The sequence below is a fragment of the Coffea arabica genome, chromosome 1e, assembly GCF_036785885.1.
Source record: "Coffea arabica cultivar ET-39 chromosome 1e, Coffea Arabica ET-39 HiFi, whole genome shotgun sequence".
In the NCBI taxonomy this organism is placed as follows: Eukaryota; Viridiplantae; Streptophyta; class Magnoliopsida; order Gentianales; family Rubiaceae; genus Coffea; species Coffea arabica.
In genome coordinates this window covers 1,161,318-1,181,254 of record NC_092311.1, presented here as the reverse complement: position 1 = coordinate 1,181,254, position 19,937 = coordinate 1,161,318, and the positions used below count along the sequence as shown (strand labels likewise).

The following is a 19,937-nucleotide window of genomic DNA, read 5'->3' as shown; positions in this document are numbered from 1 at the left end:
GAAGGAATTGGCCGAAGCCCAAAAGAACGAAGTTCCCTATTCTAAACAAATGACTACTTATATCTCCCTAGTTGGTCTCTACCGACTTGAGAGAAAAGGTACCAAAAAGAAAGCTCTGCCGAATTTCCACTTTTCTAGTTTCCTATTGCTAGTCAAAGACTCCCTCGTACAAGTCATCTATCTAATACTAAAGTCCACATATCAGCAACCGAAAAAGGCTTCCTTGTAGCACCATATGGGGCCCAACTGTTTGAAGTCTCAATTGTCTTCAGAAAGTCCCTCATTTTTTTGTAGTTTTCTGCTCCATTCCCTGAAATTAAGTCCAGATACCATATATAACCAAATATAAGTAGATATTAACAATTAAAACAATATTTGGCAGAGACAAAAGGAAAATTAATAATAAAATAACCAACAATTAATACCCTATCAATAATTGTCGCGCTTCGAATCTTGTGCTTGTTTACAACAGTGTCAAGATTTCAATTGATTTTGGTGTAACTTCCAACAATACCCCTGTTCGGTTTCTATGGAGTAGCATAACTTATTGACTAGCAGAAAGATAACGAGTAGTGACAAGACCTGTGGGACCCGTGCCTCAAGAATGTCTCAGCCGTTTTTTGGGAAAGTTCCTTGTACGACCATTGTTTGCATTTGTTGTGGAGCTCACGCGTATCAAGTGCAATTTTTGTAATTTTTTGGGGCCCATCAAAAGCTTAAAAGAATCTGGTACATTTAAGGGCATGAGATGGAAATGGGGGAAAGTTTTTATTGCCAATTGTGGTAAGTGACATTAATTTTGGGACAGACCAAAAAAGAGAGTATGACACTTTCAATGGGACGGAGGGAGTACTTGTTTTTCAACATTTTTTATAAAACACGCTCTAAAATGCAGCAAGCCTCGCGTTATAAACTTGATGAAAAATTGCACACAAAAATGAAATGTGGGCTAGAAAAATGCGACTAGGGTCGCATTTTCTTCACCTACGTATTCGGTTCTGCAAGTTACAACTAGAAAAAGCACCTACTAATGTGATCAGGGTCGCGTTTTACCCCCCCTCCCCCCGCATTTTCTTCTTCTCCTTTTAAAAACAAAAAACGCAGCATTTATTGTTCTTCTTCTTCCTTTCTTAAACTCGCATTTTTCACACCAAAACACGTACACTTCACAAATCATCAATATTACTCTATTTCATTGTAAGAAATCATCAACCAAACATCATTTGACCTTTATAGAGTCTTTTAACCGATTGAAATGCAAGAAAAATACCAAAAAATTCGGTTTTAAAGAAATTGAAGATTAGGGTTCATAGTTCTTAAATTCCTCAATTGAAAGTCAATTAGAAGGTGTTTCATAGGATTTTTTGCATAATCTTCATCACCAAACATTCTTCTACTTGATTGAGGTAAGTCTCTTCATCAAATCTTTGTATTTTACAAGTTTGTATTTTTCAATTTTTTGAGTTTTCTGACATCTTCTAATTTCAAAATTTTGATGATATTTATTGATATATTTTACCTCCAATATGCTTATTAAGGTTGATTAAGCATGTTTACATGTTCAAATGTAGCAATTTGATGCTTTACTAGTTGTTAAAATTTTAAATTTGCTATATTTGGATAAAATTGAAAAAGTAGTTTGGATTGTTATTTGAGCCATTTTGATTGATGTTTACGACTAAAAATGGTTGGTTGATGATATTCTAGCATGTACATTGTGTATAGAGAATAATTTTGATAAATTTTGTGATTTTTGAGATAATTTTTACTTAATCATGTTTATGCCTAAATGTGAATTATTGTTACTAATTAATATTAGCTATAAACTTGGTTATTGCCAAATTCATTAATTAAAAAATATTTGTTGCCTATTTTAATAAATTGGTGATTTTGATAATTTTTGACAATTTAAATGTCATGTCTCTCATGTCATAATATTGCATATTGTTGAATATTTAATTGATTCTTTCTGACATGAAGATGTGAATTTGTGATTATTTGAGTCAATTTTAATTCCTATACGTGACTAATAATTCTATAAAATGTTTACGATTAATAATAAGTGGAAAAATGTTTCTTTTAGGTGTTTTATAGGAATTAATTCTTGTATAGTGTGTGAGTGTGATATTTTCACTAGGTGTATGAGAAGGGTAACGATTTTTTTTAGACAGCATGGTAAGAAAAAACCGAGCTATTATTCGTGAATGTTCTAGTGAGGAAAGTATCGGAAGGACACCATTTCTGATGCTTCAACAAAGGAGATTGTGAACAGACTTATCTAGGCGACCACCACTTCTGAACTATGATGTCGAGCGATTCACGTCCAAAATAATCAAGATTGGTTTGAGGAATGCGAGCACATGGAATTTATCTACGAGATACGCATAGTTTCGGAGATTGATGTCGTATATCGCATTACGGAAGCTTTTAAACTATTGGGATGGGAGCCTATTCTTTCTCTTCCTCTCCACATATATTTAGATTTGGTTCGAGAATTCTATGCCAACATTGACAATAAGAAGGGTGGAGAAGAAATCTGATCTTTTGTTCGAGGTAGACAATTGATCATCACTAGTCACAATTGCTCGAATTCTAGAGTGCAATAATCAAGGATCAGTCATTGATTTAAAGAAGGGATTTACTTCGTCAAACAAGCATTGAGACCCTTCACATGTGATAAGGGTTTATTTTACATATTTTTAAGTACATTTTATTAGTTAGTTTTGGTTTGATTATTTAGTTTTATAACTAAAATAACTAAGATTTTGGTAAAAATCTACATTTTATGTTAAAGTGGCTAACATTGCATTTCTATTGATTTTAATGGTTAAAACTTCATTTTCATGCAGGATTAATGATTCAATCACCAAAGGATGTCAATTGAGGAGAAAAGTAGATAATTGGTGATGAATTTAAGTGATAAAGAAAAAATGAAGTGAATTGAAGAAATGCAAGTGAAAACAACTTTGACACATTTTTGTATTTCGACTATATTTGGAGCTACACATATTGGATTGAGGTAATATTTATACCATTTTGAAGCTAAGAGATAGATCTAAATTTGGCATGAAGGCATCATAATTCAATTCAGCCATTTTCTTAATCAAAAGGTCGAAATACAAGAATTCAACACTGCTGTCCAAAGTTGAAAACAGGGGTTTGACCAGGTGATAGTATTTCGATCATATCTCAGTCTACAAAACGCCAATTTGAATGATTTTTGGATCATTGTAAAGGTAATTAAAAGGGCTACAACTTTTGTGTTTTACACAAAAGCTAGTTCGGTCTCTATCATAGAGAAAATTGCAGCTGAAGTGAGGCCAAAAGCACAGAGTTGAAAACGCGAGTCAACAAAACGTGGCCTGAAGCCGCATTTTGTCAAGTCGCATTTTGTAGTCAAAATTCTGCAATTTACTCAGCCATTTCTCTTATGTTCACACCACTTTCCAGTTATTTTTGGGAAGGGAATTCGGCTGCACGTGCTTCAGAAGACAAAAAGGAAGAGGTATAGCCAAAGTTCCAAGTCAAAAACCATTGTTTTTGACTTTCTTAACAAAATGAAGATTTGAGAATCAATCAAAAGGAGATGTAACGGTGGAAAAGGGATCAGTTTATAGGCAGAGAGAAAATAGAGGTCAGACATCATACGGGAGAAACTTGGATTCTGCAGAAATGTAGTTCTTCCATTTCCTTAGTGTAGGATAGTTTAGCTAGTTAGTTCATCCTTCTTGTATATTAGCTAAATTAGGATGAAGATGGAGATGAAGAAAGAGGAGTTGAAGCTCAAGTGACATCGGTTATCTTTTCTCCAACTCTTTATCTTTTGTACTTGATTCCAAGTTTAGTTAATATACAAGTTCTGGATTTTATGTTATTTATGTGTCTTTAAAGTTTATGCCTTGGGTTTGGTTGAACTTTCTATGATTGTTAGAGTTTATTATTTGGCTATTTGATGCTATTACTTGACCAAGTTATTTAGCACTTTAGATCTCTAAATCATGATTAATCTGGTACCATTGATTGTGATTATCTAAGGTGTTGTTTCTGCAATGAAAATTGAGATTTAAACACTGGTTCAAGAAGTGCTAAACATAAGGAGTACACTCACGAGAGTAGAGGTGCACCTATGTGGTTTTAGTGATTAATTTCATGTAATTTCATTGAAGAAATGAACTTGTAGCTAATTTCATAACCATGAGAATAGGTATGGATTAGTTATGAGTATAATTGATTCGCTACGAAAGTAGGACTCATATGTATAAGGAAATTACACCATAACTAGCCTAGATAGTAGTACTCAATGATCCAAATATAGCACTTGCATGAGTAGTTAGGGATACCATAACCTAAGGAGCTTTCATTTGTTATTTTACATAAGTTTAGTAGGTTTTATTTCTTATAATTCATTGATAGTCTAAATAATAGAGAAGCTTTAGTAACACAGGTAATTGTTCAGTCTTCCTCGTGGGATCGACCCGATATATACCCTAAACTACTAGTTGACATGTATACTTGCATTGAAATGGGTGTATTTCAGATTTTTTAACTTGTACGTATATTAAAATCCCGTCAACATGCTATGACGAGGTTTGGTCGATAATACCAACCATTTTATTCATCTAGGAAAAAGGCCATTCTTGTGCGCTTGTTCGACTATTGACACCGCCTTATTATCTATGTCATGGCGCATAATGTGATTTGCAAGAAGAGTGGCCAATGGGAGGTTCGACATAGCGATATCTACTTCTTGGATCACATGTTCCATAATCAGAATTCTCTTTATGCTCGCATCCCACTTCCAAATATAATCATTAGTAACATAAGGACGACCACTCGAAGGAGTAGGACTTCCTATCAAATGGAGTTTCCACGTCTTCTATCCTTAATTTTCAAGCGGGAAGACGTAAATATAGAGGGCATCTCATGAGTTTTGGTGTGACCAATGGAGGAGTTAAATGTTGCTATTCTTACTGGCATGGGCATTCTTACAGATAATTTCCCTCACCCATAGAGAGAGAGATCATGACGAGCTGGTCACACTGAGTAAAGTGAAGCCGGTCCCTCCACTTCTGCCAGGTCGTCTACTTTTGCCCCACCACCATCTCCCTCTCCACCGTGTTCCAACTTGCAGTGCCTTTTAACATTCTAGGCTGCCATCGACTCAACTCATTGAACGGCTTGATTGGATCGATACTCACCTGTATATCTATGATGTTCGATATGTCGTATGTAGAATCATTTAGGCATCACTCCTCTACCTCGCACTACTTCTGGAACTAGTGGTGATGGTTGAGGATCTGTTGGTGCTAGTGAGAGAGGTGTTGGGCCAGTATTTTGAGCTACCATTTTGCTTTGCTTCTATATTCTTTTAGCTTTTCTTTTCTTTTGTTATGTAAGGTGACATTAACTTTTTCTTTTGACTTTGATTTTGGTAGTTTTAGTCATTGTTTAAGTGTTTTGTGAAGATTGGTGTGTCATGGTTGATCTGGATCTTAGCGATTGTATTGGGGAGTATTTCTTTCTATCTTTTATTGTTTTTCTTTCTTTACACATTGAGAACAATGTGTATTTTAAGCGTGGGGAAGAAAAACTTGTGTTATATATGGTACTTGTTCTTTTATTGCTTGAATTTGAGATTTGGAATGTGAATTGCACTTGAATGTTGTCAATCTTGGGTTGCTAGCAGGGAATTTTGTCTATTTATAAGGAGAAACTCTGCCAAATTTTTTTCAAAATGTTGTCCAAAATTACAGAATTGCCCCGAAATATTTCAAAATTTTTCAATTTTATCCAATGGGTAACAAATTTCACATCATTATTAACTTTAATTGCTTCTACTTTTGAGATAAATACATGTGACTTGAAAACTTCCTTTCTCATTTAATTTGAAAATGACTATTATGTGATTATAATTTATACGTTTATAGGAAAATATATTGACGAGGTCTATACCAGCGCTCTAAATTTTAACATAATCCCTCGTTAACCGCAAGTGCATGGGTCATGAATCGTAGTATATAAGGAAATTAGGATCGATCCCACAAGGAAATCAACTATGAATTACTAAGGCTTTTGGCTCCTTTTATTATCTAAACTTACCAACAATTTCAACTAGACTAATCAACTAAATGCTAAAGTAGTACAATGCAAGTTAATAACTCGAAGTAACTCAACTAAACATCAATGTTCTAGGGTATAGAATCCACCAAATGTGCCTAAACATGAATAAATTAGCTAAATATCACTAATACTCTTGTCTTGCTAAGGATGCATTTCTCTCGAACCATCGGAACTTGCTTTTGCCAATGAACCAAACTTAGTCTACACAAGCATTTCCCTACTTTCGTGGTGAAATCTCAGGCATAAACTAGCTTCTAGCACAAGAAATGTGATATACATCCACTAAGTGCACCACTACTTTCGTGTGTCCACTCCTTAGGTTCCATTCATTCATTTTTCATTATTGTCAACTATTTTCATAGACTAACAACAACTAAAATGGCTTGTAAATGATGATCAAGCACTCATAAGTATTAAATCATGAATAAATGAACTAGCAAGTACAAGATGTAGCAATAATCACTTCATTCATCTATATTCAAGTCACAAGTAGCTTCATTTATCCCTAGAACAAGAAGATTTAGCTAGACATGGTAGATTTAGCAACAAAGCTCTCATCTTTAATGTAACAAAGCATTAGTAAGACAAATAAGAGAGTAAAGATGAAGAAATGCTCATTCAAATGAAGAACCATGATCTTCAAGCTCCATCATTTTCATTTCCATCAATAATCCTTTAGTACATCAAGAGTTCTTCAATAGAAAGAAAAACTAGATCTACCACTATATCTAAGTTAAGCTAGAGACAAGAAAAAGAATCTTCTTTTTAACTTCCTTACTCCCTACTTTCAATAATGTCCTTCCCTTCCTTTTTAACTTGTCTCTTCACTTTATATTCCAAAAATGCCTTTCATTGGAATCTTCAATATTACTTCTTCAAGTGTACAAAGTGCCTTTTACAGCTTCTAGCCGGAAATTGTTGTGAAACATGAGTCAAAAAGTAAGTGTGAAATGCACACAAGTTGTTTTGCAAATTGCAGAGGAAAGAGAAAGATCCGAGGCCTAGGATCCGAGGGCTAAAAAATTGATCCGAACTCGGATAATCTTTTCCATTCTTTCACGTCTCTTGCAGAAGAAGATTCGAGACCTAATTCCTAATGGATCCGAGCTCAGATCCTGTGCTCTCGGATCGGCTTCTGCAGAATCAAAAACAAGGTCTCGGATATGTGGCCTTTGGGAGGGGATTCGAGCTCGGATCCTCTTCCCCTGCTGGTAGCTTCCATCTTTTTATTCTTTTCCGCGCAACTCCCTATCTTGTTTCATGTACACGTTAGTCTCCTTGAGTTGCCTTGCACTTTGCTTCAACTAGAGAGATTGTTCCATGCGCTCATTCCCTACAAAATGTCATATGTTCCCGCATTAATCCATACATTTGTACATTTAGTTCACTAAGTAACACTTAAATAAATTTTATACTCAAAAGGGCTTAAACATGGCTATTCTCCCCTAAAATGACAACAAAACTTGTACTTTATCAAATGAAATCAAGGTAAAATATTCACTTATCATATATCTTGAAAAGTGGAGATAATTACACCTAAATTTTGCATGTTTGATGAAATTTCTTCTATTTACTTGATTTTACAAAATTAAGTGATAAATATGGTTAATAACTGCAATACTCTTTACATGATTATTCTTTTGAGAGAATGATTATTATCTTTGCTTTGAAAAAAAAAAAGAAGAAAAAAAAGTAGAAAAAAGAAGAAGAAAAGAAAAAAAAAAGAAAATAAGAGTTGTTCTACTCCAATGGTTCTTGTACTTAGTAACTAGGAGTCTTCATACAAAAATATCGACTTTTGCGTAAAACGGCACTTGAATTAAGAGTATGCGATTCAACTTAAGGATGTGAAGTGTTGAGTAACCGGTGATTTTCATGTAAAAATATCCATTTTCGTGTCAAAAGACACTTTCACAACTTAAGTATATTTAACTATATTATATGAATAAAATCCCTCGTTGAACTTGAGAAGAGAGATTATCATGGGTTTAGAAAGCATTTTTATTGACCGTATGACTCGCTTGTGAAATTGGGAAAGATGACAAATTGAATTGAATTAGTTAAAATTACGGTACAATAGGCTCTCTTTTACTTGATATTATGAGTACTTGACCTTAATTGGATGATTGCACAATAGTTGTTTACCTTGTTTTGAGCAAATGAAGTTGAATTGTGCACATATGTTTAATTTCAAAGTTTTTGATCATTATTGGTTTGTATTTCTTAATTGTTTGAGGACAAGCAATGGTTAAAGTGTGGGAGAATTTGACAAGTGCATATTTTGTGTGATTTAAATGTATTTTATTTTTAGTTTTGGTGTGTTTTATCCATTTTTATAATTAATTAACTAAGTTTCTAGTGAAGATATGCATTTTGTGGTTTAAGTGTCAAAAATTGCATTTCTATAGATTTTAATGGTGAAAACTTCATATTTTTGTAGGTTTAAGGATTCAATCATTGAATGGAGTGAGTTGAGAAGATAATTGATGATTTGAAAGGTTTTAAACAAAATATGAAGTGCCAAATACTCAAAAGAGGAAATGCAATCAAGAATAAAGAAAGCGAGTTTTCCATCTTTGACACCTTTTAGTATTTTAGCTATATCTTGAGCTACAACCATCGTATTGAGGTAGTTCTTATGCCATTTTGAAGCTAACACATAGCTCTACATTTCTTATAAAGAAATCAAAATCATTTCATGAGTTTTCCTAGTCAAAATATCAAAATACAGAAGTTCAATTTTGTTGTCGAAAGTTGAAAATGAGTTTTGACTAGTCAAGGGTATTTTGGTCATGTATTAGTCTATAGAACTCCAAATTAGATGATTCTTAAGGCATTAAAAAGCTAACTCAAAAAGATACAACTTTCATGTTATGTACAAGAGTTAGTTTAGCTTCCATTATCAAGAAAATATCAGTTAAAGTTGGTGAAAACATAGAGCCAAGTTGAAGATTGACAAAAAATGAGCAAACCTGCAATAAGGCACTTTTTAAAGCCCGCGTATTCTTTAATTGCAGCTGCAACTTGTTCTACAACTTGTGCTCCATTCATACAGGCTTGTTGACCAACTTTTATGCAAAAATTCCGACTAGATATGAGCAAACAAGCATAGAATCTTGTAGAAACAACTTTTGGGAGTTTCAAGAGCCAACTTTGTCAACTAGAAACAACTCATTTGGGCCTTGAATTCTCTATAAATAGAGGCCTTTAGAGAGCATTTGAGACAACTTTGGGAGGTTAGAGAAACTCCACAAAAATGTAGTCTTTACTAGAATTTCCTTAGTTCATTAATTAGGATAGATTAGTATAGTTAGTATAGTTTATCCTTCTTGCACTTGTAGTTAAACTTGGATGAAGATTAAAGAGTAAGATAGAGAGTTTGATTTCATGTGACAAGGGTGATATCTATTCTACTACTTTCTCTCTTGTATCTGATTTCATGTTTAGTTATTATACAAGTTTGGATTTGTGTTTCAATATGTTTTGTTAAAGTTTATGCCTAGAGTTATGGATGAACTTTATATATCTTGTTAGTGACATTTACTTGGTTATTTGGTGATTTTATGTTGACCAAGTTATTTATCACTTTTGCTTTTCTAATCATGATTAACTGACCATTAATTGTGATAATTTTAAGGTATTAAGTTTGCAATGAGAATTGGGGTTTAACACTAGTTCAAGGAAGTAATAAACCCAGGAAAATTCACTCACGAGAGTAAAGGAGCACCTATGTGGTTTTAGTGACTTGTTTCATGTAATTTCATAGAAGAAATGAGGTTGTAGTTGATTTCATAACCATGAGAGTATGTATGATTTAGTTATAAGTATAGTTGATTCACTATGAAAGTAGATCTAACATACATTAGGAAATTATGTCATAACTAACCCAGATAATAATATTCAAGTAACCGGTAATTTCATTTACGAGAGTAGTTATGAATTCCGTACCTCTAGGAGTTTTTTTATTGTTATTTGTATTACTTTTATCTCATATTTATAGTGTAGATTTAATTTCGAAAACCATCGGTAATTGACATTCTTCCCTGTGAGTTCGATCCTTAACACTTTATATTCAATCACGACTCGTATACTTGCGAAAAATCACGTGTGAGGCATTTAGGATTTTAAAAATATAAAATTTGACTGTGGATGAACTAATTGTTATATGCATACCCCGCGCTCGTCATATCCCTTAACCATGAGCTTTCAGGTTTGAAATTCATGGGAATGGAAAGGACAGTGTTATAAGAGTTTCTCCCGCAAGCGGTCTGATTCGATTCAAATAGAATTATTCGTAAATCGTAAAACGGAAGCGAATACTTGTGGTTTATACCAAAAAATATAGAAAAAAATCCACCCACGTGCTAAGTTACACAGACAATAAACAAGAAATGAAGTGGTCCATTTACATGCTATTAATTGGAATATTTATCACCTGGAAGCAGGATGTAGTCCAGCAAGTTTAAAAAGCAAAAACACAAATAATCAGGCATCATAGATTTTGTGACAGAAAAATGAAATTCAAGTTTTGAAGCCAACTTTTGTATGATTAAACGGAATAGTTAGATCCTTTACTCCCAACTGATTTCCAGATATTTGACACTATTTCATGCAAATCCTTAATGCTACTTCTAAATTTCAGCAGCATGGAGCTAAGGTGCTTTGGAACTTTATTTTATTATTTTTTAAATTTCTGGGTCAAATCAATCGGAAATACACAAACTAAGTGGGACAAGGGGCACAAGCAGGTGCAACCGTTTGTGCAGGTTGTGTGTATTTTGCACTGTGAGTAACATTAATTGCACACGGTGTAACTTTCTTTGCACACGACGTAACTTTAGAACAAATTTTTGTGAACCCTATACTTGACGTGAAAATCGAGTTACAAGACGTAATCTGAACCGCACAAAATTTTGAGACCAAATCATGACCGTCCACTAGCAGGAATGGTTGTCTCTGACAACCGTCTGACAACCGTCCTGCCCATTTCCAACTAAGTGGGGTCTCAATATATGGCAGGCAATGTCAATTTCAACAGGAATTTCCGGCCCCGTCTGCCTGGCGGAGGATAATAATAATCCATCAAATTCAAGTCTATCTGGCCATGTGAAACTGTCGACTGCAGGAATCTATCCATCCATTCATCCATCCCTCGCCGTACAAATCCAATCCTCCTCCATCCATCTTCATCTGAGATGGGGAAGCTACTCACTTGTTATTCGCTATGCCTATAATGTCCAGCTGGCTAGTAGTAACGTAGATTGATCAGCAAATCAACTTCTCATGGGATAACTACACTCTGAATTAAGAAAACAAGGATTGCACGTACTTCTATAATTCAGAGCGAATTGCTACCCACTTCTCATTCTCGCCTGTACACTGGTGTCATGTATATTTGTACTGATCTGTATCTCAAGATCAATCTTGTCAGAGTGACTGAGCCCCTTTATTATGGACTCTTTAATTCAGAGCGAATCGCTATAAATTACATTATGGGAAATGCTGCAAAATACTCTGAACATCTGAGCTGTTCCATTCAATGTCATCAAATTAAGTTCTCTCCTCTGGGCACATCCATATGATCCTAAAGTTGATATTTCACTGTTACCTGCAATAATATCTTAACGGGTTCAGGTTTTAGGCTTTCGGCCATTGTTGGAAAAAGTTCAAAATGCATGATACGTAGAGATTAAAAGTTGGGACGATGTGGAGGGATTCAGAAATAAACACTCTTCCTTATAGTCATTATTAATAGTTCAAAATTTCTTCACTCGGCTCATCTGTCCACATCCACATCCTAAAGTCGATTTGGCATCTATCTTACCATCCCATGGAACCCTTCTCTCTCATAAGCATGACTAGACAAAACATGCCTCGTGGGAAATTACACGTGGCAGTTTTCTGTGGTGCCGACATTTTCACATTTACTTTTTCGTTGGTCCATTGTGTATGGTACGACAATTTATTGGAGATGGACAACTCTAGGACCTGGTCCCAAGCCCTCCTCTCCGGTTATTTATCAATCAGAGACAAGCAGTGTTTTCAGAATCGGACCGAATCGATTAGTTGGACCGCGAACCGGATCTACCACCGGTCCAGTCTAGTATCAAACCCGAAAGTTAATGAAAAATCGCTAAAAATCGATCAAACTGTATGAACAGCTAAAAATCGTACAAACCGTAACCCTACAGTTTTTAAATTTTCAACAAAATGTCCGGAATGAAGCGATTGAGATTCAAACCTGAGTTTCCATGTTCTCATAAGGGAATCTTACCACTAGACCACAGTCATAGGACAAGTAGAGTTCGTTGAGAATTCTACTTAACTTGACTAGGAAATAGATTGAAAAAATGAAACCCTAACATTAAGAAAAGAAACAGCAGAGTGCAAACGCACTTTTCTTTCCATCACTTTCTCGGCTTCATGAGGCGGCCAACAGCTCTCCAGTTCTCCTTTTGAATTTTTTTTTCAATTTTTTCTTCTTAACCCTTTCAAACCCAAATATCCACAACAAGATTTTCTCAAGCCTTCACCATTATCATCAGGCTATCATCTTTAGCAGATTGTAGACAAGTTGGAAATTTCAACTTTTCCTGTTTTCCATCATCTTGGTAAGTTTAATTTTTCCCTTTTCAAGGTTTTTGTCTTCTATATTATTATCTTTAGCCATTTTTTTGCATTTTCTTCTTTTTCCCCCAATTTTCATCTGTTTCCCCTAAACTTGTTTTATTTTTATTTGATTAATTAGGGATGAAATTATTGCAAAAGTATTGCACCTCCGTGTAGGAATTGGGTAGGAATTACAAATAATAACATTGGGTTGGTAAAAAAATATGGTAGTTGGCACATAATCGAAGCTATTGCTCATTGAATTTAAAATAATTAATGGTATAGGATCATGGAATAATGAAGATCCAAACAGGAATTAAAATATTCTTGAACCTTTCTGGCGACAAATGAAACTGGTTATCATGCGAAGTCAGGAGTATGTCCTCTAGCTAATTAAATGCTAATGGTAATAATTTGCATCCATGTGAAGTCCATTCTACAATAAGGCATGTTCCAAACTCCTTTATATATATTTTATATTTTGCAATCCATTAAATTTAGTAGCAATTAATTTTTTATGTGTTTAGTTGTATCTTTGTTTTTCAAAATTTTTAATTTTTTTTTTGAGTTTGAACAATTAGATTTATATTTTTATAATAAAATTTTAACTTTTAAGTTGATGAAATTGTGAAGGTGGTGTAGTTGCTTATCATGCCACTGATGGAAGTTTGTTATTCAAATGGTTTGTCTTGATTATGAGTTGGACTCTTTTATGGACTTTTTTAAGGATTGTAAAAGAATTTCAATATTTATTTTATTTATTTTTGTGTTTTTATTTGTGATAATTGGTGAACATTTAGATTGTATCTATTTATGAAAACTTCTGGTGAATTATGATATTTTAATTATGTTTATCATTCCAGGTTTTATGTATAACTTTTAGAAAATTTGTTATTATCTCAACTTAAATTTAGTTATGTTGGTGAATGCATTTTAGAAACTTAAGTTATCAATAACCATGTTAAATTGTACATTAGTCGTCAAATTCAAGTGTAGAATGAAGACCTGTGAAATACTTAACACTAAAGTTGCAAAAAAAAAAAAAAAAACCGATGAACCGGCTGATTGGACCGGTCGAACCGCGAATTGGCCGCCTCTCCGATTCACTGGCCGGTCCGAGTTTAAAAACATTGCAGACAATGACCGATACAATCATTAAAATTTCCAAACGTGAATGGGTAATCTGGCAAGTTGTTGGGGACCTACATACAGGCTCGCGGCCACAGCAATTGTTAAGACAGCACATCTGCACCAGCTGTAGCAATAGGCAGGGTTGGCCATATTTCAACCTTATATATGGCATCCTAATTATCTGGCCATATTTGGGTGTTCTTAGATTTACTCCGATGCTGAAGTTCACTGAAGTTAGCATTCGGTAGACAGTAAAACAAAAAATAGGAAATGAGGTGGGGAGTATGAATTAGTTTTAGTAGTTATAGATGATTAAGGCTGTAAATGCCTTAATCAGAATTACAAATGTACCATTAACAAATGAGGTGATTAATGAATTATTTGCTGACATTTTTGTGTAATGTGTATCATCAGTATACAATGGATTTAAGGTTAGCTTTTTATATACTAACAGTATAGTAACTTTTTTATATTAGTAGTTTTGGATATATACCACATGTTTATAATTTAAATATTAAATTTAAATTCATATTATGTGGTATGATCTAAATCTATCAGTGTAAAAAAAAATTACATGCTGATAGTGTATAAAAAATTTATCTATAGATTTAACTCCGTGCATTAACCGTGCATGCATAGAGTATCTTTAATGCACATAGGTTATATTTACTCAATAAATAAATGCATTAGTGTTTTCATATTTCATTTACATCAAATTGAACAAAATTATTTACGTTGCTGTGAACTATATGACAAGATTACACTTCCAACCAATGTATAAATTAAAAACCAATAATTGTGTTAAGTGTAAAACAGAAAATTGGATCATGGGAAAGAGAATCATTTTCTCTTCTTGCATTACATGAGATTTTTTTTTTCTTTTACCAACACAGGCCATATTAACAATAATTGACGGGCAACTTGATGCAATCAAATAATCATCAAGGGTAAGGTCTTATGCAATCAAACAATAATGAAAACAAGTTATACACAAAAGTAATTCTGAAAATATCAAGCAAAAAGATATAACGTGATGTCAAAAGTATTGTTAAGAGACAAATAACTCACAAATTTATGAAATCTAATAGACAATCAACAATTTGTGAAATGCATTATTCGTTTTTATAACTCACAAATGTATGTATTTTTAGTTTTCTGTTTAATTATTTAATCCTCTTTCTTAAATCGCCCTAAAATTTAATTGTTGTAATTATAACACTTTTTGTCTACGACACTGAAGATTGTAGTAAAAAAAAGGAGGAAAGCAACCAGCGGCCGGCAAATGGTTTTTTCGCCTATGCATCACCACGACAAAATGGGTTTTCCTTTACCGCTATTGGTGCATTATTGATAACTCATCGGCATGACTCATCGAACATGTGGAGAAGTCGGAAGGGCTATGAAAGGAAAAGTCGATAGAGTGAGAAAGGATCGATGGTAAGCTAACCAACCTGAAAAGTGATAAGGGTTCAAGCGATAGGGGGATTAAGATAAGTCTTCTAACATACACCCTACATTTTAGGAAGGTGGTTACCTTATCCCCAGGGCATAGGGAAAAGTGCTTGTCAATCAAGGATCAAATGGCTTGGAATCCTCTGCCAAAGTAATTTCTGTCCCTTATTTATACAGCTATCATGTGTCTCTAACCTTTTGTTAATCCAAACTCAAATAAATCGATAATAATCGATTTACAAGTTTACTCAAAATTAATTAAAACAGATAATTCAGAACTTTTTTTTTATTTTCTTTTTAACGAAAAAGAGACTTGTTGATCATAAACATAGAAATCAACTAAAACTCTTCTTTATTTTTTATCCCAAATCATCTTTTTCTTAAACCCCAAATCATCTTTATTTGAGTTTGGATTAACAAAACTTGTAAACCGATTATTATCGGTTTATTTGAGTTTGAGTAAACAAAAGGCTAGAGGCGCATAGCAGCTGTACAAATAAGGGATAGAGGAGACAGTGAATACTTTGGGGACAGAGGATTCGAAGCCGGATCAAATTGCAGAGTGGGACATGTTACTCACCACATCTCAGGAAATGTGGAATTATTAGCCATTAAGGCAATGAAGGAGAGAAAGTGGTCCATGAAATTAACAATAAAGATCAGACCAATTAACAGCCATATTCTAGACGGAAGCTTTGGCTAAAGGATGTTGATAGGACCAAACCCCGCAATATTATATTTAACTCCGTGCATTAATCGTGCAGGAATAATGTACATAGGTTATATTTACTTGATAAATAACCAGAGTAGCATTTTTGTATTTCATTTACATCAAATCAAACAAAATTATTTAAGTTATTGTAAATTATATATCTTGACAAACTTATACACTTTATTCAATTTGAAAAGACATATTGTCTTGAGAAAATGGAGATTTTTTACTGCAATTTGTTTTTGGGTGGAAATCTGAACAGAAAGCTCAAATCAAGATTTAATCTGGCAGGCGGAGATAATTTGTACTGTCTGACAAGATTACACTCCCAACTAGTGTGTAAAGTAAAAAATAAAAATCAACGTGTGTAAATGTAAAACAGGAAATTGGATCATTGGAAAAGGAATCATTTTCTCCTCTTGCATTACCTCATTATTGGCGTATGAGATTTTTTTTCCCCCTTCTCTGTAATCTGGGAATCATAACAACACAGGCCAAATTAAAAATTATTAGATAGGTACCCAGTGCAATCAATTATTAGATAGGTTAAAGACTTTGGAGGGTCCAAAGACACAACACAGGCCAAATTAACAATTATTAGACAGGTACGTACCCAGTGCAATTATTAGATAGGTTAAAGACTCTGGAGGGTCCAAAGACTTTGGATGACATGCAGAAATCGAGAAATGGTCCAAAGACTTTGGAGGTGACATTGGATCAAGGGTCTCAAGTCTAACAACCAACCTCCCACAAAAAAATGAAACAAAACAAAATAAATAAAAAAGACTTCATCCTACCAAAGAGTAAGTGAAGTCAATTACAATACTTTCAAATATTCGTCCGATCCTATCACATACAGTTTCGTGCCCACAATAAAATTCCAATTTCAGTTGGTCATGAAATGCAGTAACACCTATATTCCATGTTCGATTCAAATGTTGGTCTTTGGGTTGTAAACAAAATTGGCTGGAGGATCCTGGTCTTGTTTAACGAGGACGGGAGAAGGAAAACTTTCCCTGCCTTCGATCTGCACGGGTTTGATTTTCATTGATATTCATCCTTGCTGCAGCCGTCCTGAGTGATATTTTTTAGTGCTTTTGTGTGGTATGACCTGCAACATATGTAGTCATAATTTTTCAAGTCAAGGTCTGTTGAAGTTGAATAAATCACACATGCTATTATTTGGAATGGACAGAATTAGTCATAGATCATAAAACGAAAGTGAATACTTGTGGTTTATAACAAAAAAAAAAAAAAAGAAAAAGTCCATCCACAGGAAATGAAGTGGTATTTATCACCCCGAAGCACGATGTAGTCCTGCAAGTTGAAAAGAAAAAACACACAAATAATTAGACATCATAGATTTTGTCACAGAAAAATGAAATTCAAGTTCCGAAGTCAATTTTTGTAAGATTAATCGAAATAGTTAGATCCTTAATGCTACTTCTAAATTTCAGCAATAAGGAGCTAAGGTGTTTTGGAACTTTATTTTATTATTATTTTTTTAATTTTTGGGTCTAATCAATCGGAAATACACAAACGAAGTAAAGTCTCGATAATATGGCAGGCAATGTCAATTTCAACAGGAATTTCCGGGCCGTCTTGCCTGGCGGAGGAGAATAATAATCCATCAAAATCAAGTCTATACTCTATATGGCCATGTGAAACTATCAACTGCAGGAATCTATCCATCCATCCATCCATCCATCCATTGCCATACAAATCCAATCCCCTCCATCCATCTTCATCTTAGGAGTAAAGCTGTTAAACGAATCGAGCTGTTCGGTAGTTTGATTCGTTTCGACTCATTCGTGTTCGTGAAATACTCGTTCGAAATCTTAAACGAACCGAGTTCGAACGAATTTTTTTGTTCGATTAATAATCGAGCGAACACGAGTATGTTAGCGAGTTTTAACAAACGTTCGCGAACATGGACATAATTTTAAGGTAAATTTTATGGCTGGACTTTTATATTTGGAGGATAAATTGCTTTGTTTTATTTGTTATTTTTATGTTAATGTTAGTTATATAGTTAATGAATAATAGGATTTAGTCACTTAGTGCTTTTATTGATTTTGAGAATGATTAATGATTGGTATGACATATTTAAGGTTTAAAATAATTTGGATTCGAGCATTTCGAGCATGTTCGCGAACGGCTCATTTATGTTAAATGAGCCGAACACGAACTGGAATTCGAACATGAATTTTGTTTAATGAGCCGAATACGAACACAAGTTTGGAGTTCGAAAATTAACGAACGAACACGAATGCTTAACGAACAGAGTTCAAACACCAGATACTCGGTTCGATTCGACTCGTTTACAGCTCTACTTAGTAGATGTGGAAGCTACTCACTTGTTACTTGCTATGCCTATAATGTCCAGCCGCCTATAAATTCTCCACAATTTCTATGCCTATAATGTCCACCCGCCTATAAATTCTCCACAATTTCGTATCCTCAGGTCAATTGCCTTTGGCATTTCATATTTCGTGATCCCATCAGCTGAAAACTATCCAAACACAACTTTTGTGTTGGGCAAACTAGCATCAACACCATATCTATTAACTGCAGAGATCGACCATGGAAACGACTAGTAATACTAAAAGCCATTTTAGTCCAGATCAGAAGCGGCGGTTGCTGGGGGAAAAAGCAGCTGTGTTCTTATTTGGTGGAACTCTGTTTCTTGCGGTTTATTTAGGAATAACGGGGACTCCCCTTTTCTGCAATTCTAGGCAGCAGAGTGGCTTAAGCTCACAGGTTCAAGCCTTCTCGACAGAAGGTTCATACTCAGCTGAGACGGTGCTCCAGCTCAACGCCGCCATTGTCCACTATGCCACATATCCCCAAGTCCCGCTACTATCACGGGACGAGATCCAAGTTGCCGTTGACGTCCTCAAAGCTAAGTCTCCATGCAACTTCCTCATCTTCGGACTCGGCCACGATTCCCTCATGTGGGCTTCACTCAACCCTGGTGGTACCACGTTATTCCTAGAAGAAGAGCCCAAGTGGGTCGACAAAATTCTCAAGGACGCACCGCATCTTCGTGCCCAAGTGATCAAGTACCGGACTAAAGTCTCCGAGGCGGATGATCTCCTCAAAGAGTACCCGAACCAACCGGAATGTTCCGCCCAGAAAGCTTTCCTCCGCGGAAATGAGAGGTGCAAGTTGGCGCTGCACATTTTACCGGAGGAAGTTTACAACCAGGATTGGGACCTGATCTTGATTGATGGCCCGATAGGGTTTTTTCCGGAGGCACCAGGGCGGATGTCGGCCATATATTCAGCGGCTGTTATGGCAAGGAATAGGAAGGGATCGGGAGCGACGCATGTGTTCGTGCACAATGTGGATCGAAAGGAGGAGAAAACTTATACGGAAACGTTTTTGTGTAACAAAAATCGCCTCAAGATCGTTGGGAAGCTTGGGCATTTCGAGATACTGCCGGCCGCTGATTCCAACCCACATTTTTGCTAGAGTATTGGTCCGTCTGATGGTGTGCCTAAACTTAATATTACTGTACCGTGAACTTTTTACAAAAATTGTTGTGTATTAAAAAGTATTTGGAGTATTTATAAAATTCTGTCACCTTTTACGTTCCACCAACAATCATGACCACCCTCCCCCACTAGCGACCGCCACGTCAAGCTTTCCTCCCCCTCTTCTCCTTCATTTTCCCCCTCCTCCTACCTTTGGTCATGCTACCAGATGAGGAAGGGGAAAGGGAGAGGGACGGGGGTAGAATGAAGGAAAATGGGAAGATATGGAGGGATTCAGAAATAAGCACTCTTCCTTATAGTCCTTCACTCGGCTCATCTGTCCGCATTCATGTCCTAAAATCGATTTGGCATCTATCTTATCTTACTATTTTCCCTCGTAAACATGACTAGACGAAACTTGCCTCATGGGAAATTAC

General features: G+C 35.0%; 1 protein-coding gene across 1 annotated transcript; it reads left to right on the top strand.

Annotated features, from left to right (window-relative positions):
* The first annotated feature begins 18,430 nt into the window (after positions 1-18,430).
* On the top strand, positions 18,431-19,630 carry LOC113699742 (arabinogalactan O-methyltransferase 1-like). Its single transcript, XM_027220097.2, has one exon. The coding sequence runs from the start codon at positions 18,608-18,610 to the stop codon at positions 19,496-19,498; it is 891 nt and encodes a 296-aa protein (XP_027075898.1). The 5' UTR covers positions 18,431-18,607; the 3' UTR covers positions 19,499-19,630.
* Positions 19,631-19,937: the final 307 nt, after the last annotated feature.

Excerpts from the sequence above, each read along its gene's own strand:
- LOC113699742 (XM_027220097.2), top strand. The coding sequence starts at position 18,608 with ATGGAAACGACTAGTAATACTAAAAGCCATTTTAGTCCAGATCAGAAG.